At 39.9% G+C, this 23,260-nt stretch overlaps 1 protein-coding gene across 1 annotated transcript; it reads left to right on the top strand.

The window, feature by feature from the left end:
• The first annotated feature begins 1,565 nt into the window (after positions 1-1,565).
• si:dkeyp-69b9.3 (myocardin) lies at positions 1,566-22,410 on the top strand. The gene is made up of 15 exons (XM_051956513.1): positions 1,566-1,789; positions 3,503-3,601; positions 10,655-10,708; positions 10,940-10,992; positions 11,476-11,586; positions 12,254-12,592; positions 12,881-13,024; positions 14,404-14,569; positions 14,650-14,854; positions 16,315-16,456; positions 17,707-18,201; positions 19,371-19,487; positions 19,542-19,679; positions 19,762-19,816; positions 20,455-22,410. The coding sequence occupies exons 2-15, from the start codon at positions 3,547-3,549 to the stop codon at positions 20,853-20,855; spliced, it is 2,475 nt and encodes an 824-aa protein (XP_051812473.1). The 5' UTR covers positions 1,566-1,789; positions 3,503-3,546; the 3' UTR covers positions 20,856-22,410.
• The last annotated feature ends 850 nt before the right edge of the window (positions 22,411-23,260 follow it).

Genomic DNA, 23,260 nt, shown 5'->3' with positions numbered 1-23,260 from the left:
GCAGAGGAAAAACCAATTACATCATCGTCCCACAATAATTCTGTGTGTGTGTGTGTGTGTGTGTGTGTGTGTGTGTGTGTGTGTGTGTGTGTGTGTGTGTGTTCAGTGCGGTCACAGTTTATATATGTGTGTGTGTGTGTCAGTGTGTCTATAATTGTGTCTACATGTGTGTCTATTTGTGTTCGATGCAATCAATGTTTTCTTTTTGTGTGTTCAGTGCAGTCACAGCTTATATATATATGTGTGTGTGTGTGTGTGTGTGTGTGTGTGCGTGCACTCAGCCGCTGTTAAATATACAGTATATACATGTATGTGTCTCTTTATATATGTGTGTGTGTGTGTTTCCAGTGTGTCACAGGTGAGGTTGTGTAGTGACTGCAGACCCTCTAGTTGTGTGTAAATGGCAGCAGAAAGAGGCTCGTCGTGTAACTTTGTGTAGAACTTCATTCACTGTGTCCTCCATTGGTGCCTCCTTTCGTCTCCATGGCAACCGTAATTGGTCCACGCCGCTATCTGGGCTCTGATTGGTCGATCATGGTGTCACACTCTCGCTGCTGTACGCCAGATAAAATGGCAGCGGCCTCCTTCCCCCCTGCCCTGCCTCTGCACAACTTCTCCTGCCTCACCCCTCTCTGCCTCACCCCTCTGCGCCTCCCTCTCCTCCCTGTGACCTGCTGAACCAGCACACGCCGGCCTGTCCGTCAAATCGACAGAACAGGTGCTGCAGCCACAACCTCACTTTTACCCCGACACACACACACACACACACACACACACACACACACACACACACACACACACACACGCTGTAAAAAATACGACAGTTAGAACAACTTAAATAAATGCAGCCAAGTTCCGTTTATCCAATTTTACCCTCTCTAGCCTCTTTCTCCTTCAGAGGAGTCATAGGAGTCTTGGTTGCCTCCCTCTCTAGCCTCAAACTAAATCATGATGCTAACACCGCCGTGCTTCCCGTGATCAGAGTTTCCTCAAACGTCTTGTTTAGTCCAAAGGTCTTCAGTTTAGACTGTTTTTATAAGAAAGTTACTAATCGATTAATTATCAAGTTGTTTCAGGTCAAATATTCTACTTTCCAAACATTTTCTGAAGAGTTGCAGAGTTGAAAAATCAGAGTAGTAGACCTTTTTGGACTCAGCTGCAGCTCAGATGCAGGTTTTACAGTACACATGTACACGTGTGCGGGGCATGCATGGTTCACCGCTGCATGTTCTCTGTCATGGAGGTAAATCTGTGGTGGTTGTGCTCGCTAGCGGCACTGATCCACAGAGTAAAGGGGAAAGACTCTGACTTACTGACCCCTGACTCTGACTCCACTAAATCTCTCTAACAGGGCGACCCTCAGGAGCCCCTAATAAACTTTATCCTGATGTCACACCGCCGCTCGCCTCCTCGCATTCAGGAGGTTTCCGTCAAAGTCGTGACAGAGTCGTCTTTGGGTCGGTCAGCAGATGTCATGGGGGGGGAGAAGGAGGGGAGTCGAGGAGGGGAGTCGAGGAGGAGGAGGGGGGAGGACGTTTGACAGTCGCTCACAGTTGGCAGCAGAGATTTGGGAAGGCGGAGAGGACGAGTTGTATTCTGTGACGAGACGACGAAGGAACTGCAGATCGTCCTCTTCCCTCCAGGAACCGGCCAAGAACCCGGGAAAGAGAAGGACATGAAAAGAACATGAAAGGAAGGAATCGTCATTAAACGAAGTTCTCTCTCTCGCTCAGTTTAATCTTAAATCCACTCCGATTTCCCCTTGAGGGACTCAGTTCTCTCTTTTCCTGTGAGTATTCTCTTTTATCTGGGAAACAATGCCTGCTGCAGACCTGAAGTCTCAATCTTGTTATTTGATTGTATTAATGAGCGAGTGGCCTCCTTCCTCCTCCTCCTCCTCCTCTTCTTCTTGGACTCTCTGTAAATAAGTGGCCTGTGTGTGTTTATCGGACTGGGAATAGGCCGAGCTCGGAGCTGCTTTAATATGCATAACCTCAGCTCTCTGGATCACGCGTGTTTGTCCACTCTGCTGGCCAGCCGGTCCGGATCAATACTGTTGATCGGTGTATTTGTGCGCTAATGCAGCTGCTTTGCTTTTCTGCTGCTGCGAGTTGTGGTTTGTCCGTCGCTGTGGTGCGTCTTCTCCTGTGGATCTGTCAATGTGGGTGGGCCTCGGTGTGGTGATGATGGTGGTAGATTTAAAGTTGTGCTGAATATTAAATGACTCCTAAGTCAGTTTGAGGAGATTCTTGAGGGAAAATATCCAAATTCTCTGTTTTCTTTCCTCCTCTATGAGAGTAAACTGAAGATCTTTGGACAACATGAGACTTTTGAAGAAATATTAATTCCAATTTTTCACCATTTTCTCACATTTTAGAGACCAAACAGCTGTTCGATTAACCAGTTTGAATCATTTTTCATAAAAACTGTCTAAATTCTGTGATTTCTGCTCCTTAAATGTGAATATATTCTGGTTTCTTTCCTCTGTGACAGTAAACTGAAGATCTTTGGACTAAACAAGAATCCATTTTTCACAATTTCCTAACATTTTAAAGACCAAACAACTGATTGATTATTCAGTATGAGTAATTTTTCACGAAAACAGTCTAAATTTTGTGATTTTGGTCTCTTAAAAGTGAATATTTTCAGGGTTTTTTTCCTCCTTTATAACAGCAAACTGAAGATCTTTGGACAAAACAAGACATTTGAGGAAACTCTGGTCCATGTTTTTCACCATTTTCTTGCATTTTCGAGATCAAACAGCTGATCGATTAACCAGTTTCAGTCATTTTACATAAATTCAGTAATTTCTACTTTTTAAGTTTGAATATTTTCTGGTTTCTTTCCTCTATGACATGAACTGAAGATTTTTGGACAAAATGAGACATTTGAGAAAATAATAATTCCAATTTGTCACAATTTTCTTGCATTTTAGAGACCAAACAACTGATCAATTAACCAGTTTGAGACGCCGATTGTCACATAACTCCGCCAAGTTGCTTGGTGGAGGTGGTAAAAATATTAATTTTAGGGGAATGTAAACTGGAGGTTGTGTTGACAAACAACAGAATTGTTCAAGTGGACTTCTCTTGTAGGTTCTTGAAGACATTAAAACTCTCATCCAAGATGAGAGGTGGAATGTCTTCAAGAACCTACAAAAGATGTCCAGGGGATGTCTCTTGTAGGTTCTTAAGATGTGGAACATCTTCAAGAACCTACATGAGAAGTTCTTGAGAGGTGGAAGGTCTTCAAGAAACTACAAAAGACATCCAGTGGCCATCTGTTGTAGGTTCTTTAAGATTCTCTTCTGGTTCTTGTGTCATTTTTGACCTTCTCCACTGTGTTCCTAGGCAGACTAATGAATGAGACGTGAGAAATTAACGGATTCTGTGAACATGTACCTTTAGCGTCTCCGTCTCTCTCCTCCATGGTTTGGTTTCCTCCATCCTTATGGGTTTGTGTCCATCAGCGCACTAACCAGCGTGTGTTTCCTCCTCAACAGGAGAGAACCTCCGTTCATTCCTCCAGGAACCTGGTTCTGCTGCCATGACTCTGCTGGCCTCTGAGAGGTCGCTGCTCATCCGGAACAAGTTCCGCTCAGGTGAGGAGGATCGTTTTCACAACTCAATTGGCAACATTAGCGTCGATATGTGGAGCGAAGGTTTTCGGCCGCTTGGTCACGTCATCTATCGGGTGATCAATGAGGTGACGTATTGATGGATTTATAGATCGCTAGCTGCAGACGGAGATGTCCTGAAATGACGTGAAGGTAAAGATCTCTGGGTGACAGTAAAGACCTTCAAAACCTGGTTTTAAATAGATATGAAACAGCAAATATTCAGGTTTAAACAAGTTTTATTTGTAGGAATTCAACAGATAAAAACAGTGAGTAGAGCTCAAACAACTAGCTGAATAATAAATTAGTTGTCAACCGTTAATTAATCAGCAACTATTTTGACAATTGATGAACTAACTTTTTAATTAGCAAGATCTAAAATCTGTCTTTTCAGCTCCTTCAATGTGAATATTTTCTGGTTTATTTCCTCTGTGACAGTAAACTGAAGATCTTTGGACTAAACAAGGCATTTGAGGAAACTCTGACCCACATTTTTCACCATTTTATCGCATTTTAGAGACCAAACAACTGATCAATTAATCCAGAAAACCATCAACAAATTGATCAGCAATAAAAATAGCTGCTCGTTGTAGAGAGTGAGTCTGCCAAGATGGCAAAAACAGAAAACAGATTATTAATTGGTCCTTAGAAACAATCCATTGCCAACTATTTTGAAAACCGATGAATTAATTTGAGTAATGAAAAAAAAAAGCAGTCTAATTTCTGTGATTTCAGCTCCTTAAATGTGAATGTTTTCTCATTTCTTTCCTCCTCTGTGACAGTAAAATGAAGATCTTTGAACAAAACAAGACCTTTGAAGAAATAATAATTCCCATGTTTACATTTTTTTTTTTTTTACAATTTTCTTACATTTTAGACACCAAACAGCTGTTCGATTAACCATTTTTGTGTAAATCTTAATCAAAACAGTCTAAATTCTGTTGTTTCTGCTCCTTAAATGTGAATATTTTCTGGTTTCTTTCCTCTGTGACAGTAAACTCAAAATCTTTGGACTAAACAAGACATTTTCTGATGTTTTCCATCATTTTCTGACATTTTAGAGACCGAACAACTGATCAGTTTCACTAATAAATGATCTATAGAGTAAATAATAGTTTGTTGCAGCTCAAAAATGACCCTTTATGAAATCAAACTTTGTGGAAAAAATTCTAATTTAATCGATTTGTCGCCTCAGGCAGACTTTAGGATGGATTTCTGTCGCATCACAGTGGCGTCGCTTCAGATTACTTCACATTTATCAATAAATGAGAGAAGAAGAAGAAATACGACGGTTTGGAGCCGCAGCGACCGAATTAATCAACATTAATGAAGATGATTAACGGAGCTGCTGTGACAGGAAACTGAAAACATTTGGACAGAACAAGACGTTTGTCATCTGCCGCTTTGGGCATTTTTCACCATTTTCCTGACGTTTTAAAGACCGAACGACTAATTGATTCATCCGGAAACTAATCTGCAGATCAGTCAACAATGGAAATAATCATTCTTGATTAGATTTGATTTACAGCCGAAGCAAACAGCCCCACGACTGCCGTTAGATTCTGATTCTAACGCTGCTGAAGCAGTAAAGTAGCGCTCAGACGTACAGAATCGCATCAGTTTGTCAGATTTTTCCCTGTGTCTTTGTGTTGAAAGAATATAAAATGCATTTTTGGATTCTACTTGAATATATTTTCCTGTGTTCATAATGAATTTATCAGCTGGAAACTGTAAAACAGATTTTTACGATGGTCCTTGAACTAATTGCCTGTGCCTTTGTGTTGAAAAATAACTCTAAATCTGCCTAAATATAATATAATATTTATTTCTTCATTATTATTTAACATCTCAAAAGTACAAGTCTTGAGATTTTTTCCTAAAAGTGTAATTGGAGGAGAAACGTTTGATTGAGAGACGATAAAATGCTTTCAGACTCTTTAAAATAAATCACACCAGCGTTGAGAACATATTTTACTTCATGTAAATCCATAATTTCTTATCATGTTCAGTTATTTTACCTTAAAATGTCATTTGAAAAAATATTTTGATTTAAATGAAGAAGAAACCTAAATTTTATTAAATTAGCTCAATTCGCGAAAACAAGTTCAATAAACTTAAAATATTAAGTTCAACCTGTCACATAAACAGTTTTACTGCACATTTTCCAAAAATTAAAGTTTCTTCTTCATTCCACTTTGCTGAAGCCATTTTTTAAAATAAATTCAGTACAAAGACAATCTCCATGGCTGAAAAACCTTTAACTTGTTGATTCAACTTAATGTTTTAAGTTCATAGAAGTTGTTTTCTCAGGTTCAAATAATTTAATTAACATTTTCACAACTTGTAGGAGGATTTTGAGGTAAACGGTCAGTTAACGGACAATTTTAAAGCAGCAGGGAAAATTTTTAGATAAAATTAATTCTACTGCTTGTTACCATTTAAAGCCATTTATTGAAGTTGTTCCAACGATTCAGTTTTTCAGTGGAGCAGCCTCATCATGGCTTCTTTCACAACTTTTAAGAGGATTTTAAGCTAATCAATCACTCTAAGTGCAGTTCATTGACATTTTTAAGGCAGCAGGGAAACTTAAAATGATGAAGTGATTTTATTTCTGATTATTCTGACGTGTGTTGATCTTTAATCACCGTCAGAAATGAATCCTGAGTATCTACGGAGTCACATGTTTGAGTCAGAATGCAGCGTTCTGAGTCAAGCGTTAAACAAACGTCCCGTTCTGCTGGTTTTTAGCTACAAGTTGTAGCGTCTGCTGCTCAGATCCAGCAGCTGTCCTAAACGTCTGGTCGGATAGCGGCAGAGAACGGTCCCAAAGGTGCAGCGACACCTGCTGCTAAACATGATTCTGTCTGCAGCTGCTGGATTCAGTTCATGAACGTACGGCAGGAATGTTTCCGTCTGCAAGAATATCAGAGCAAAGATCAGCAGCAGCTGGAATCAAACTCATGTTTGACAAATCAACTGTCTCTCTTCCAGTTTTCAACTCCATATTGATCAATAATAGGTATTGATTGGCTCAGCTTCCACATCAGTTTTTATTCCATGATGTCTGTGTTGTTGTGTCTGTTACTGCTGACCAAGAGGACAAACTGACTGATAGAAAACAGTCCAAAGAATGAGTCTGATCCTGATAATATGAGGTAGAGAGAGACATTCAATAAAGGCTGACAATGGATGGAAAGATGGAAAATAGAAGAAGCTTTGATCTACACATTCTGTAGGAACACTGTTGGAAGATGGAAACTACAGAAACAAGACACACAATGACAAAAACTGACTCCAGTAAAATGAATAAAACACAACAAACTAAGTTAAATTAGGAATAATGTAAACCTACGTCAAATCTATTTATCTGACTAGTTGATTCAACTAATAGCTTATGTTTATTGAACTTGTTTTCTCAAGTTTAGTTAATTTAACTCAGCTTGTGAGTTGAAAAAGTGTAAAACTAGCTGTCAGTTAGCTGCATTTATTGTGAAACATACAGATTTACAAAGCATTGGCAGGAGTAGTAGTCACTGAAAGTCATAGAAATACTTCCATGGGACCAACATTTGTTAATGCATGCGTCAAAATAAGGACTTCTGGTGTTTTTTTAGAAGTAAAATCTAAAGTTTGATGCTAAAAAACAACCAAACGGTTCAGATTCTTCCTGACCGCTGCAGCTCTTACATCCTGCAACACGTTCTGAGGAATCAGATTCAGGTTTTGTGTGAACAGAAACTAAATGAGCGAGTTTCGTTGGTTTTTAGTTGGTTTTTAGTTGGTTTTTAGTTGGTGTTTAGCTGGTTTTTATCCCCCGCCGTGCCGTCCGTCCGTCCGTCCGTCCGTCCACATTTCGTTTCCAGAGCATATCTCACAAACTACTTGAGGGATTTCATTCATATTGCACCCAGGCCATCTCTATGTAGTATAGGTGTGCCTTTTGGGGTGTATGACCTTGACCTGATTTTCAAGGTCATACTGAGGCACTTCAAAGACTTTTTTGTTTCCGGATCATATCTCAGAAACTAGTGGACGGATTTCATTCATATTGCGCACACTAAGCCTGTTGGTAATGTAGATGTGCCTTTTGGGGTGAATGACCTTGACCTGATTATTTTTATTGTAGTGAAGATGTATCATTTTGTAGGTGTATCATCCACTATAGATTATCTTGCACTTCGAGGCACTATATATACGGCCAGGGATGTTTTAAGCGGAGCGTGTTTATTAGTTGGTGTTTGAGCTGGTGTTTAGTTGGTATTTAGCTGATTTTTAGTTGGTGTTCAGCTGGTTTTTAGTTGGTGTTCAGCTGGTTTTTAGCTTGTGTTTAGCTGGTTTTTAGCTGGTGTTTAGTTGGTTTTTAGCTTGTGTTTAGCTGGTGTTTAGCTGGTGTTTAGTTGGTTTTTAGCTTGTGTTTAGCTGGTGTTTAGCTGGTTTTTAGCTGGTGTTTAGCTGGTGTTTAGCTGGTGTTTAGCTGGTTTTTAGCTGGTGTTTAGCTGGTGTTTAGCTGGTTTTTAGCTTGTGTTTAGTTGGTTTTTAGCTGGTGTTTAGTTGATGTTTAGCTTGTGTTTGTCTGGTTTTTAGCTGGTGTTTAGTTGGTGTTTAGCTGGTTTTTAGCTGGTGTTTAGTTGGTTTTTAGCTGGTGTTTAGTTGGTTTTTAGCTGGTGTTTAGTTGGTTTTTAGCTTGTGTTTAGCTGGTGTTTAGCTGGTGTTTAGTTGGTTTTTAGCTTGTGTTTAGCTGGTGTTTAGCTGGTTTTTAGCTGGTGTTTAGCTGGTGTTTAGCTGGTGTTTAGCTGGTTTTTAGCTGGTGTTTAGCTGGTGTTTAGCTGGTTTTTAGCTTGTGTTTAGTTGGTTTTTAGCTGGTGTTTAGTTGATGTTTAGCTTGTGTTTGTCTGGTTTTTAGCTGGTGTTTAGTTGGTGTTTAGCTGGTTTTTAGCTGGTGTTTAGTTGGTTTTTAGCTGGTGTTTAGTTGGTTTTTAGCTTGTGTTTAGTTGGTTTTTAGCTGGTTTTTAGCTGGTGTTTAGCTGGTGTTTAGCTGGTGTTTAGCTGGTTTTCAGCTGGTGTTTAGTTGGTTTTTAGCTGGTGTTTAGCTCTTGTTTAGCTGGTGTTTAGCTGGTGTTTAGCTGGTTTTCAGCTGGTGTTTAGTTGGTTTTTAGCTGGTGTTTAGCTCTTGTTTAGCTGGTGTTTAGCTGGTTTTCAGCTGGTGTTTAGCTGGTTTTTAGCTGGTGTTTAGCTCTTGTTTAGCTGGTGTTTAGCTGGTTTTCAGCTGGTGTTTAGTTGGTGTTTATCTGGTTTTTAGCTTGTGTTTATCTGGTTTTTAGCTGGTGTTTAGTTGGTGTTTAGCTGGTTTTTAGCTGGTGTTTAGCTCTTGTTTAGCTGGTGTTTAGCTGGTTTTCAGCTGGTGTTTAGTTGGTGTTTATCTGGTTTTTAGCTGGTGTTTAGCTGGTTTTTAGCTGGTGTTTAGTTGGTGTTTATCTGGTTTTTAGCTTGTGTTTATCTGGTGTTTAGTTGGTGTTTAGCTGGTTTTTAGCTGGTTTTTAGCTGGTGTTTAGTTGGTGTTTAGTTGGTTTTTAGCTGGTTTTTAGCTGGTGTTTAGTTGGTTTTTAGCTGGTGTTTAGTTGGTGTTTAGTTGGTTTTTAGCTGGTTTTTAGCTGGTGTTTAGTTGGTGTTTAGTTGGTTTTTAGCTGGTTTTTGAGCTGCAGCCGAGCTGGAGGAGCGTTCAGAGGAGATGCATGGAGGGAGCTGGACAGCTGACGGGGGGATGGGAGCTCCAGAAATAGAGCCGGACCAGGAGATAAATAGTCCTGGTCCGGGTCTCTCAGGTCTGCTGCTGCTCAAAGTGTGCAGGCATTCAGGGACGACATTTAATCCAGGAGAAGATCGAAGCCTGGAGGAGGTCAGGTGACGGCCAGACCTCCATGTGGACGCTTAGATTACACCTGTTCACTGTTTGATTTAATCAGATTAAAAAATATATTGTTTTACGTCTTGGCCTTTAAAAAAGGTGAACAATGTCCACGTCAAAAATCTGGAATTTCTTGAAAATGGGAATTTGTTCTTCTACAAGATTGGAATGTAAAATTAAATACATTTGTATATACTTAAATCAGCTAAATGTTATTGTAATAATTCATATTTTTGTTGTGTTAGGTTATAGATAATATCGAATAAAATTAGATAATAATGTAATATAATAATATAATATTTTATAGATATTTGTAGTTATTTTTAAATGAGTTAAATATTTTTAAACATGTTTTTTTAATTAAAGATAACTTTAAATAAAATCAGATTTTAAAAAATATCATTTTAAATGTAGACTTAAATAGCATACATGACATATGTGCATTTCCATGATTTTCATTATTTAAAAATATAGATATTAATCCTTTAAAAATGACAGATAAGGCTTAAAATTTTAAATTAAAAGATATTTAAGTTACATATGTTTTGTCTTGTTTAAATTAGCAAAAAAAATCATAATGTTTTATTTTCCAAATATCTGTCATTATTTTTTTTTAAAAAAGGTAAATATATTTTAAGCTGTTATTTTAAATATTTTGCTGTTCTTTTTTGTTCACATCAAAATCTCTAATTTTATAAATGGGAATTGGTTCTTTCACAAGATTTAACAGATAAATTACACCTTAATTTTTTTTCTTTACAGAAATTTGCTGTTATTTTTGGTATTTTCACTTTTTCTTTTAACATTTTAATATTCCACAGATTTGTTTTAAACATATGTTTTTCTGTCAGATTTTCATATTAATTTTTTAACTTAAGCATAACTATGGGTTTGTAAGAAATTAATATGAATTTAAAGAAGTGATCATGTGAAAAGGAAACTAGATTTTTATTGTTGGTTGTTCAAAAAACAGCTCCAAACTCTGTAAAAATGTCCAAAAATAATGTTTTTAAATCTTTATTCCTTCTTTTATAATATTTACTGCAAGATTTTATGACTTTACTGCATTTAAAGGCCTCGGTTCAGGTTTTTAAAGCCGTAATTTTCTGTTATTTGTGTGTTTTTTGTTCCAGTTCTGCAGCTGAGGATCCAGAACCGCCGTCTGAGTGAAATCAACGCAGACTCAGGTCTGATCAGCGTTATTGATCATCTGCAGCTTTCAGACTAATCATCTCACCACATGTTTGAGTATCGACTGGCAGATTTTTACCACAATGACCGGCTTTTATTTTTATTCTTTTTTTTACTTTAAAGAGCATCTGATCAGAATCACCATAAAATAACCGACTACATGAATAAAATATGAATATGATTTTAATGAATAGTGCATTTTATTTCCTGTCTTTGTGTGTCTGCAGGTGTGAAGTCCAGCTGTCCTCAGAAATCAGAAAAGGATCAGAGTGAAGCTCTGGTGAGTTCAGTCTTCGTCCAGACTTTAGATGAAACTTTAATGATGATTATTATGATGCATCAAACAGGTTTTCTCTCCACGTTCTCTTTCAAAGCTGTTTTAACAACATAATGCGACCAAATTAGCTGAAAAACACCAACTTTTTTTTTAAAAAAACAAACAATTTCCTGTCATTTTCCAGATGTTCCTGATAGTATCTGGTAAAATGAGATTCACTTTATTTAATTCAACTAAATTCATCATTATTTTTCTTGTTTATTTTATTTTGTAACTGTTTTTACAGTTTGTGAAAGTCAGACAATTTCAGTTCACCATTCCTCCATAATTTTAAGAACTGATCTCCTGAAAAGAACCAGTTTCCGTTTAGTTTCTGATTCTGGGTTAAACTCTTCTGTATAACAATAATAACAATAACCATAATAATAATAATAATAATAATATGTAATCACTTATTAAACTGCTCTGTTTCTTCTTCTGCTGCAGCGTCCTGTCGATGACTCCCAGACGTCGCCCCCTGGTGGTTCTGGTTCTGAAGCGTCTCAGGGTGAGTTCTGGCCGTCGGCTCCGTTTGTCTTCGTTCTGTTTTTGCTTCCGGTAAAAGTCGTCCAGAGGTTGAACACAGACGTGACCTCGATGCTGCTTTAAGAACAGAAAGTCATCAGAGACCGACAGGAAACCAGAAAACCCGACAAACGCTTGAAGCCTCCTCCTAATCAGAGCCAGAAAATCACTTTTTCTGATGTTTTAAACATGTTGAGTGCTCAGATCAACACTCTACATTTATCTAAACGGTAATTTGTTAAATCCATTTTGCAAAACTGTGATTTAATTTGAACCAACAGATCAGCCGAGAGAGTAAAAAATTGGACACAATATCTTGTAAACTTACTGAAAAAAAAAATGAGCAAAACTGTCCAAAAAATGTAATTCAATCTCTTTCTTTATTTTATTATTTACCTATATTTAAGTAAATAGTTTAATTTAAGTAAATACTTGCTATAATAAAGAGTTTCATTCCAATTTTGTTTATTTACAGATACTAGTCAAACTTCAGCTTCCATGGAGCTGTTTGTCTCTTAAAGTGTCCACAGTTTTTTTCTAAAACATCTCCTGCAGAGCTCTGGTCCTCAAACCTTCCAGACTTTCTTCTAAAACATCTCCTGCTGCTTGCTGTAAACCTGCTGGTCCCAGAGGACTGCTGCTTTGTTTGGACTGGACGCCTGCAGCAGATCTGTCTTAATGTCTGTCTGGTCTCCTGCAGAGAGGCCTCCATGTGGGGCCCAGAGGCAGAAGAAGCCCCGGCAGGCCGTGGACCAGCATCCTCCTGGACCTGCAGATCCTCAGCAGCAGCTCCGTGAACTCAGTGAGTCCAGCAGCAGCTTTTTCTTTCTGCTCAGCTCCTCCGACCTTCCTGACCTCCTCCGTCTCCTCAGGCCCTGCTTCCTTCCCTGATGTCTTCGAAGACGACATCTCCTCCTCCTCCTCCTCCTCCTCGCCCACCGAGCACCAATCACAGGCCTTCCCCTCGCTGCCGGGGCTCCCAGGCGACCAATTGCTGAGCTCGGCTGTGGCTCCGCCCCTCAACCTCAGCCCCACTCAGGTGAGGAGATCTGAGCAGGAAATAGAAACGCAGCTTTAATCTGTTGATGTGTCTGATAAAATAATTTAAAAAGTATAATTTATATATGAGAGTAGACAGCCTGTTTCATGAAGCCTTTAACATGTTTGAGCTTTTACTTTGAAAGTCTGGTCCTGGATGAATGCAGACTTAACACTCTGTTGACATGCAAGAGGACAGTCCAAAATGTCCAAAAAACATCATAGTTTATAAAGTAGATAAAAACAAGTATTTTATCAAAGTGTAAAAAGTGTGATGTGCTTCCTCCAGTCTGGTCTGGCGTTGCTCCCGGCAACCGAGGGCATCAGACAGCCTCTGAGTGTGACGCTGGGTGAGCCTAACGCCATGGCAACGCCTGGGAGACCGAACCATGGGATGTACCTGACCTGTCAGACCACGCCCCTGCTGCCAAAGGTAACGACCAACGCTGCTCAGAGAATTAGACACAAAATGACAAAAACCAGACAGAAATCAACAGAAATGAGACACAAACAACAGAAATGAGACACAAAACAACAAAAAATGAGACACAAAACAACAGAAATGAGACACAAACAACAGAAATGAGACACAAAACAACAAAAAATGAGACACAAAACAACAGAAATGAGACACAAACAACAGAAATGAGACACAAAACAACAAAAAATGAGACACAAAACAACAGAAATACAAGACAAAGCAGTGAGACAAAAAGTGTCCCAAAGACAGAAAAAATGACACCAACAGGACATAAACCATCAGTGAGACACAGAACAACAGAGGATAGATTCAGCACAGTGAAACATCTTTCTACTGAAGGACTGTAGAGGCTGGAGACATCAATGAAAGACTCAGATGCTGTCGGTAACCTGGAGGTGACCGACTGACACCGCTGAGCGCCCCCTGCTGGCTCGTTTAGATCTGATCTCCATCATTCCAACAGGACATGCAGATGTGTGGGAGATAAAGGAGACGAAGGAGCCTCAGAGGTGTTTAACGGACAGGACGGCCACTCCTCCTCCTCCTCGGCTCTGCATCCATTACTGTCACTGTGAGCTCAGCGCCTGGCCTGCAGGTTAACACGTGCACGGCTGCACGTCGTCTGGAGATCTGTCAGGCATTTATACAAATCGTGTAAGAGTTTAACCTTGATACGGGGCCAATCCTGCGGGAGGCGACGTGACATTTCCATTTCCTCCTCTGGAGATTCATCGCCGCGGTTACAGTTACAGTTTAAGGAAGTGCGGTCGGCTGCTGGGTTTACAGACGCCTAATTCTTGTTCTCCGCGTCTCCTTGAAAATTATCGAAAAATACACCAAATACGTGAAGCAGATTCTGTAAAAATGTAAAAATTCTGAGCTCCTCGCCACAAATGAGAAGCTACAACTGACTCGGCTGCAAACGACGATCATGAGGCAAAAATTCTGAGTTTTCAGGTTGAACTGCAGGCAGTGTTTCCACAGAGCAGCATGTAGAGACGAAGATGACCACAAAACAACACAAATGAGACACAAAATCACAAAACACACACACAAAACAACAAAAATGAGACAGAAAATGACAAAAAACAAGACGGAAAACTACAAAAAGGAGAGACAACAGGACACAAACGAAGCTGAACAGGACAAAAACAAAGCAGAAAGCGAGACAGAAAATGACAAAAATGAGACACAAAACGACAACAACGATCATCTGACGATGGTGGAACATCTTTGTACTGATGATGAGTGTTTCTAGATATTGTAAAAATGAAAACCCGTCCAGATTGTGGGTAGGTCTGACAAAGTCCGGTGTGTTTGTGTGTCTGCAGACAGCTCGGCCCTCCAGCCCCTCCTGCCCCTCGGCTTTAACCCCCTCCTTGAACTTCAACCATCTGCCCCGTCCTCGGAAACCGCGGGACACCAAGCCCAAGATGAGGAAGCTCAAGTATCACCAGTACATTCCTCCAGACCAGAGAGGAGGCTCTGGGACTGGAGGTACCACCTCAGGTTCTGCTCTTAGTGACCGGGTTGGGGGTCGGTTCTGATGTTGACGCGTTTTTAACGTGTGCTTCCAGGGGGAGGAGCCAAACAGAAGAGCCCTGCCCCCAGCCAGCCTCTGGACCCGGCCTATTCCCACCTCCTGAAGCAGCAGCAGGTCATCCTCCAGCTGCAGATCCTCCAGAACCAGCAGCAGCAGAAGCAGCAGCAGCAACAGCGAGTACAACCACAACAACAACCATCACCACAACAACAACAACAGCAAGTCACCGCTGCACCCAGGTAACTGTTAAATCAACCAGAACCTCCTCAGACCCATCTGGTTCTTCATCTTCAGTAACTCTATTAATGATCAGAGTTCTACCTTCATACTGGGAATATCTCCAGAGTTCCAGCTCCTTGAAGTCCATAGAGGAGAACGTCCCCTGGAGAAAGTTCTAGAGTAGATCTACCAACAACTTTACAGCTGTTGGTAGGTCTACTTTAGAACTTCCTCCAGTTGTCGGTAGATCTACTTTAGAACTTCCTCCAGTTGTCGGTAGGTCTACTCTAGAACTTCCTCCAGTTGTCGGTAGGTCTACTCTAGAACTTCCTCCAGTTTTCGGTAGGTCTACTCTAGAACTTTCTCCAGTTGTCGGTAGGTCTACTCTAGAATTTCCTCCAGTTTTCGGTAGGTCTACTCTAGAACTTGCTCCAGTTTTCGGTAGGTCTACTCCAGAACTTTCTCCAGTTGTCGGTAGGTCTACTCTAGAACTTCCTGCAGTTGTCGGTAGGTCTACTCTAGAACTTTCTCCAGTTGTCGGTAGGTCTACTCTAGAACTTCCTCCAGTTGTCGGTAGGTCTACTCTAGAACTTTCTCCAGTTGTCGGTAGGTCTACTCTAGAACTTCCTCCAGTTGTCGGTAGGTCTACTCTAGAACTTTCTCCAGTTTTCGGTAGGTCTACTCTAGAACTTCCTCCAGTTGTCGGTAGGTCTACTCTAGAACTTTCTCCAGGGGACGTTCTCCTCTATGGACTTGAAGGACCTGAAACTCTGGAGATATTCCAAGTATGAAGGTAGAACTCTGACCATTAATAAAGTGATGAAGAACCAGGTGGCTTGTTTTGGTAATTGTGCTTCTTTTTGTGGTGGTTCTGGGTCTTTATTTGTTTTGGTTCTGGGTGGTGTTGTGGTAATTTTGGGTGTTTTTGTGGTAACTTTGCTGCTTTCAGTGGAAATTTGGAGTCTTTTGTGGTACATTTAGAATCAGAATCAGAGAATTTATTGTCATTGCACACTTTAGTATACAACGAAATTACATTTACCTTTTTTTATGGTGATTTTGGGTCTTGTGTGCTGATTTTGTGTCTCTTTGTCTTAATGTTGACCCTCTTTTGGTGGCTTGATCTCTTTTCTGTCTCTTTAATTTTTTTGTGATAATTTTCCAGCTTTTCTGGTTATTTTAGTTGCTGTTTTTTTTTAAAATCAGAACTCAGATGTGTTTTTCCTCCTGAATGTCATGGTTCTATCTGAAGACTGATGAAGTTCTGAGGCTCAGAAATGAAGAAAAAAGTCCATTAAAAAGTGAAAAATCTGCCTGTAACTCTAAAATATTCACAGTATGAAGGCAGAACTTTACTTCTTTGAATAAAGTTCCTGTAGATGCAGAACTGGTTGATTCTGAGGAGAATCCTGGGGAGCTTTGATCAGATCTGGTTGATCTTGTTTAACTAACTGTATTAAATCTGCTGTTGTTCCTTCAGTGGAGACCTCGGTGATCCTGGTAAATCTTCTGGATTGACGCCGCTGAACGTCCAGTCCGTTTCCTCCACAACGCACCAAACCCCCGACATGAACCCTACATCCAAACCAGAACTGCTGCCTGCAAACCTGGTCGACCTAACGGTGGGATGAAACAGCAGAATTCACTGTTAGATTTAAAGTTTTATTCCATCTGCTGCTTTTTAGTGATTTTACAGAAGATATTTTTACATTTCATCAGGTGCCAGCTCTGCTTTAGTGGAATAACTGCTGGTTTTGTTGGTCCTGAAAATTCTGTCTTGTTTCTGTGATTTTGTGTCTTGTTTGTGTGGTTCTGTGTCTTGTTTATTTATATTGTTTTGTGTCTTGTCTTTGTTGTTTTGTTTCTCATTTTTGTCATTTTGTGTCTCGTTTTTGTGGTTATATGTCTTTTGTGGTCATATGTGTTTAGTCGTTTTGTGTCTCGTTTTTGTTGTTTTGTGTCTCGTTTTTGTTTTGTCTCGTTTTTGTTGTTTTGTGTCTCGTTTTTGTTGTTTTGTGTCTTGTTTCAGTTGTTTTGTGTCTCATTTGTGTCGTTTTGTGCCTTGTTTTTGTTGTTTTGTGTCTTGTTTTTGTTGTTTTGTGTCTCGTTTTTGTTGTTTTTTTGTCTTGTTTCAGTTGTTTTGGGTCTAATTTTTGTCATTTTGTGTCTTGTCTTTGTTGTTTTGTGTCTCGATTTAGTCGTTTTATGAATTGTTTTTGTCGTTTTGTGTCTCATTTGTGTCGTTTTGGGCCTTGTTTTTGTTGTTTTGTGTCTTGTCTTTGTTGTTTTGTTTCTCGATTTAGTCGTTTTGTGAATTGTTTATGTTGTTTTGTCTTGTTTTTGTTGTTTTGTGTCTTGTTTTTGTTGTTTTGTGTCTCGTTTTTGTTGTTTTATGAATTGTTTTTGTCGTTTTGTGTCTCATTTGTGTCGTTTTGTGCCTTGTTTTTGTTGTTTTGTGTCTTGTCTTTGTTGTTTTGTTTCTCGATTTAGTCGTTTTGTGAAATGTTTTTGTTGTTTTGTCTTGTTTTTGTTGTTTTGTGTCTTGTTTTTGTTGTTTTGTGTCTCGTTTTGTTGTTTTGTGCCTTGTGTTTGTTGTTTTGTGTCTCGTTTTTGTTGTTTTGTGTCTCGTTTGTGTTGTTTTGTGTCTTGTTGTTGTTGTCTTGTGTCTCGTTTTTGTTGTTGTGTTTTGTAATACAATAATTCGGTTTTAGTCATTTAGTTCTTTGGCAGTTTTCTGCATGGAATCAGTGCCATATTCTCGTCCGTATATGTGCAGTATTTGATTACATACAGCTTCTCCTCATGCTGCTCTGATTTATGAGCCTGACCCGCATCCTAAACAACGTCTGATTCATGTTTTTGTGTCTCTCAGGTGTCTGAGTTGCGTCAGCAGCTCCGTAAGCGAGGCCTCCCGGTCTCCGGTACCAAACCCGCCCTGCTGCAGCGCCTCCGGCCCTTCCAGCTGCCCCCGGCCTGCCTCGCCCCCGCTCCCCTCTGCCAGCTGGGCGTCGGCCCGGATCCCCTCGTCCAGAGCCCCTGCTCCGGCTCCAGCTCCGGACCCGACTCTCCCGACCAGCAGCTGTACGCTCCGCAGGACCGAGCGGTTCCTAATGGGATCCTCGGCGACGCCCCCCACAGGATCCTGACCTCGGTGAGTCTGGCGGGGGAACGCGGAGGCCTCGCCAACGCCGTCTTCCTGGCCCCGGTCTCCGGAGCCTCCAGCCCCAGCCTCCCGGTGTCGTCGTCATCGCCCCTGCAGGGTCTGACTCCTTGGAGGTCGGAGGAGGACCAGCAGCAGCAGGAGCTGGAGATGAGAGAGCGGATCAGAACCAGGCCCAGGGAGCGCTCCGCCCAGCCGGGCAGCGAGGTGAGGTCACCGGCCTCGGGTTTCTCCTTTAACAGTGAGATCAGAGTCATTCCTGGCTGGAGGACATTTTAAATAATCCAAACACTAAAACCTGCAGTAGTCGTGTAAATGTTCTTGTCCTGAGACCAAGTCTAAAAAACGAGAAGAAAAGAATGTTTGAAGATATTTTAAAACACCAAATACGTCTTAGGTTCCCCCTAAAATTCCATTTTTCTCTTGTGCACCAAACTGGATCTCTAATCAAACGGTTCTTGTTTCTTTCATTTTCTGTCTCGTTTTTGTCCTTTTTTGTCTCATTTTTGTCATTTTGTATTGCTTTATTCATTGTTTTGTGTTTTTCGTGTCGTTTATGTTGTCTACATTTGTCATTTTGTTTCTTGCTTGTGTCATTTTTTGTCTCCTTTTTGTTTTGTTTCATGTCATTTTTCTCATTTTTTGTCATTTTGTTTCTCATTTTTGTAATATTCTGTCTTTTTTTCTCTTTTTTGTCGTTTTGCTCCTTGTTTTTGTCGTTTTGTGGGTTTTTTTGTCTTGTCTGTGTTGTTTGTCTCCGTGTTTTTCATTTTCTTGCTTTTGTTATTCTGTATTTCCTTTTCGTCTCATTTGTGTTTTCTGTCTTATTTTTGTCATCTTATGTTTTTGTTTTTGCTTTATTTGTTGTTTTGAGCATAATTTTTTGTCGTTTTGTGTCTTTTTTCGTCTCGTTTTTGTCATTTGTGTTTTTTTGTTGCTTTGTAACTGTCTAATTTTTTGTCTCTTTTTTGTGTTCTTTCTTGTCGTATGTCTAATTTTCTGTCGTTTTGTGTCTCGTTTTTGTAACATTGTGACTAAATGTTGTGTTCCTTTGTAGACACTCTGTGATCTGGAAGTTGTGATGTGGAAATGATGAACTGAGGATGAATGCTGATTAAATTTAGTTTATTTTTCTTCATAAATTTCAGGTTGTGCATGATGTTTAGTAAAAAGATAATTCCTAAAATGTGAACTTTTCGCACTAAACCAGAGGAACCATTAGGAGTTGTGCTTATTTATGGGTTATTCTGCTGTGGTTCTACTGGAGATCAAACTGGACTGAACTAGAATCACTTTAACACCTCTGATCTGAGGGCTAACGAGATGATGCTTCACATAATTCCCCTCGTTAACGCCTTTTTCCCATCATGCAGCAGTCCTGCGGAGGATCCCTGCATCCGTTCCTGCAACAGGATCCAGGATGCTCCAGAGGGAAGCCGGAGCCGCCGGCCGAGGTGTTGCAGGTGGATAAAACATCAGCGTTTCTCCAACATGTGAGCAGCCTGCCGTCACCACCTGTCGGCTTACTTCTCCGTCTTTCCGCTCAGGTGTTCTGCTGCCAGCCGTGCGACGTGATCGGCCATGACTTGGAGCTGCCGGTGCAGATTACGGCGAGTCCAGCTCAGGCCTTACCCGGTGTTCGCAGCTTGGAGGAGGAACTACAGGAGGCGATCCAGAAAGCGCAGGTTAGACCGAGAACAACACGCTACCCACGGCTTCCCCCGCTCAGAGGAAAATCAAATGTTTTTGCTTTTTCTTTCTCAACAGATGGACCCTCGACAGTCCATTGATGACATTCTGGATGAACCGATGGCTTGTGTTGGTGAGTTCCTGATAATCAGCCAGGTTTAAACGACAGAGAACCATCATGTTTATAAGCTCAATTTCAGCTGTCAGTGTACATCCAAATATAAGCTTAAAATCATGTCGTTTCTTTAATGTCACTTTATTCTATGTGCGTCTTTTGAAAATTCTCCAAGAACAAAGCAGTTGCTTGAATCCGGTTATGTAAAAACAAAAACATTCTGAGCTTCGAGGCACAACGAAGAATCCATGAATGGTTCACAAAATCAAAATGAGACACACAACGACAAAAATGAGACAAAACGCGAGAAACAAGACCAACAATGACAAAAAGGAGGCGAAAAATGACAGAAAAGAGACCGAAAACGAAAAAAACAATACTGAAAATGACAAAAATGAGACGCAAAAGACAAAAACAAGACACAAAACAACAAAAACAAGACCAAAAACGGCTAAAAAGAGACACAAAATAACAAAAACAAGACCGATAATGACAACAATGAGACATAAAACGACAAAAACAAGACACGAAGTGATAAAAATATGACAAAAAACAACAACGAGACACCAAATGACAAAATATCTGGTTCTTCTGGTTCTTCTGTTTGAAGATCAGAACTTTAAGCCTCTCTGTTTCTGATGTTTCGTCTCCTTTAGGTTCTGTGAGCGTCTGTGATCAGAAATCCTCCTCAGACCTTCCTCCTCCTCCTCCAGCCGACCAGAACCAGAACAGAGATGAGACCTTCCTCCCGTCGCCGCTCTGCTCCTCGCTGCTCCTGGAGCTTCCTCCTTCTCCAGCTGTCATCAACCCCAGCCAGGTCCTTCCAGCTCCTCCTCCTCCTCCTCCCATCTGCTCCTCCCCGCCTCCGCCGTCCGTCGGTAAGTCCAGGAAGCGCCGCGCCCCGGCGCCATTCGACGCCGCCGATTGGCTGGAGACGCTGACCTCCGGGCTCCGCCCCCTGACCCCACCCACAGCCCCGTTCGTGGAGCCCGACTTCAGCCTGGACTCGGACCTGAATGTGAACCGGGTCCTGGATCTGATGATAGAGCAGTGGTGAGGAGGTTCTGGTTTCTGTACCGGAGCTGAGGGTCATGAACTGGAAGAATCCAACCGAGGGCACAAGAGAGAATCCAGGGCGCTGATTGGCTGCCAGCGTCACCGTGGTAACAGGACAGGATATAAGTCAACACTGCACCTGAACTCAAACTATTTTCTTCCCTCTATGACCAGGTTATCTCCTCCTCCAGGATTCAGTTTCTGATTTTGATTCACTATCAAAATAGTTTAAATCCCTTAAATGCAAACAAACATCAACGCAACAAATCACAGAAACTTTCACAACTTCCCAACAAACCAATTCAGTTTTCTTTGACAATAATCTGATGTTTAAAAATCCCAGAAGCTTTCAAAGACAATTCCAAGACTATCAGGCTTCAAACAAGATAACAATAAAAAAGATATGTTATGAATTGTGGTACTTTGGTTCCGAATCCAAAAGTTACTTAGCGTTTAAAAGAAAAACATTTTGATGGCTTTGAGACAAAATGTTCTAATTTTAAATATCAATATTTTTTTAAAAAAAGCTAAATATTCTGCCAATTTGAGGGGATTTTTTCATAACAAACAGCTACAGAAAAATAAATAAAAGAAATCTAAATTTACTGAGAAAATGCAGATTTTACACACAAAAACAAATCCGGTTAAAGTTATATGCTGACGACACAACTTTATCCATTACAACACAAAATATAAATCAGGATTTTTTTCAGTACAAGATCTGCATTGTCTCATTAAATTGTGAACAAATTTTCATTTTCTGACATTGTGAAGCAGCAACACAGACGACAGTAATACTATTGTGATATATCATAATATATATTGTAAAAAAAATCCAAAAAAGACACTTGTTCCTGTTGTTAGTGCCGCTGCCCATTTATTCTTTGCTGCAGGAGCATCATATTGTTTAATCCTATTCCTAATAAACCTTTATTTATGAACAATAGGGGAAGTAAAACCTGGATTAGTGGGTATAAACCAGCCTGGGGTGTATTTTTGGGGGATAATTGGATACAGTTTTGAGGGTTTGACACATTGAATATTCAAGGATACAGGATTAAATTTTAGATTTTATTTATATTCAATTAAATTTTAATTCAATTCAGTTTAATTTACATAGTGCAGATTGACGACGAGTCATAGGGCACAGTGAGGTACATTTATATGCTGATGACACAGCTTGATAAGTTACAATTCAGTTTAAAATCATTTAAATTTAAACGTATTCGTACAAAATCTAGATTATCTCAGTAAATTGTAAACAGGTTTTCCATATTTTTTTACCTCATAATTATGCTAACTAGCAAACCAGACTGTAGCATTGTCTTACCAATTTTCCTGCTGTGATTAACCGCTAATACTGCTTTAATCCTCCTGTTGTCCTAATTTACAGCTACCAAAAAGCATAGTTTCCTTGTCTGCAAAAAAAACAAAAAATCAGCAAAAAATCCACAAATTTATAAAAAAAAAATTGCAAAATCTTCAGGGAAAAAATTTTTCCTAAAAATTTTTCCTAAAAAGTTAAAAAATAAAATTAGAATTAAAAATTAAAATTAGAAAAATAAAGGAAAATAAAAATTGTAAATACTTTCAAAAAATTGAATAAAAATCTTCCAAAAAAAACCCCCTAAAATTATCTAAAGTGATTCCATCTATATCGGTAAAAGTTCTAATATTTTCTTAAAGAACATTTGGAAAATTAGTCACTTAAAATCCAGCAAATTTCGCTGGATTTTAAGAAACTTTTTTTTTAACATTTCCTTGTTTTGAACCACTAAATGTTCAAAAATTTCTCAAAAATGTTGAAAATGTGTAAGTTTTCACTGTGAAAATATATATATTTTCCACGTTTTCAAACTTTAAAAGGGGTCAATTTGACCCACAAGACGACACAAGGGTTAACAAAAATGACACCAAAAATAAATCTATTATTTATATTCCATTCAATTCCAATTCAGTTGTATTTATAGAGAGCTCATTTACAACATGTACCATTATTTCTATGCTGGTGACACAGCTTTATACATTACAATTCACAATTAAAATCACTTAAGTTTATTTGTCCAAGGAGGTGTAATCTGGATTAGTGGGTATAAACCAGCCCATTGGGTTTCATGTTTCTGCATATATCTGGGTACAGTGTTGGGGTTTCACCTGTCCTGTTCCACCTGTTGTTCCTGCTCCACGCAACGTCGAGAGCCGGATTCGCTGCAGCGATCGCATTAAACCCACACGGACCTCTGCGGCGTTTAAAAGCACTCACCAGAAAACAGCAAACAAGCGGCTCGTCTGTGTGTCGACTCGCTCGGCGGCTCGGTGTTTGCGGTGCAAAACAAAAAGGAAGCCTGCTTAATTTAAATGTGCTTCCGGGCGGGCGCCGCCACAGTGTTGTTCCTGACTTATCTC

The sequence above is a fragment of the Acanthochromis polyacanthus genome, chromosome 12 (assembly GCF_021347895.1).
Source record: "Acanthochromis polyacanthus isolate Apoly-LR-REF ecotype Palm Island chromosome 12, KAUST_Apoly_ChrSc, whole genome shotgun sequence".
NCBI lineage: Eukaryota > Metazoa > Chordata > Actinopteri > Pomacentridae > Acanthochromis > Acanthochromis polyacanthus.
Note: the sequence above shows the minus strand (reverse complement) of the source record. Positions and strands in the feature narration are given on the sequence as shown.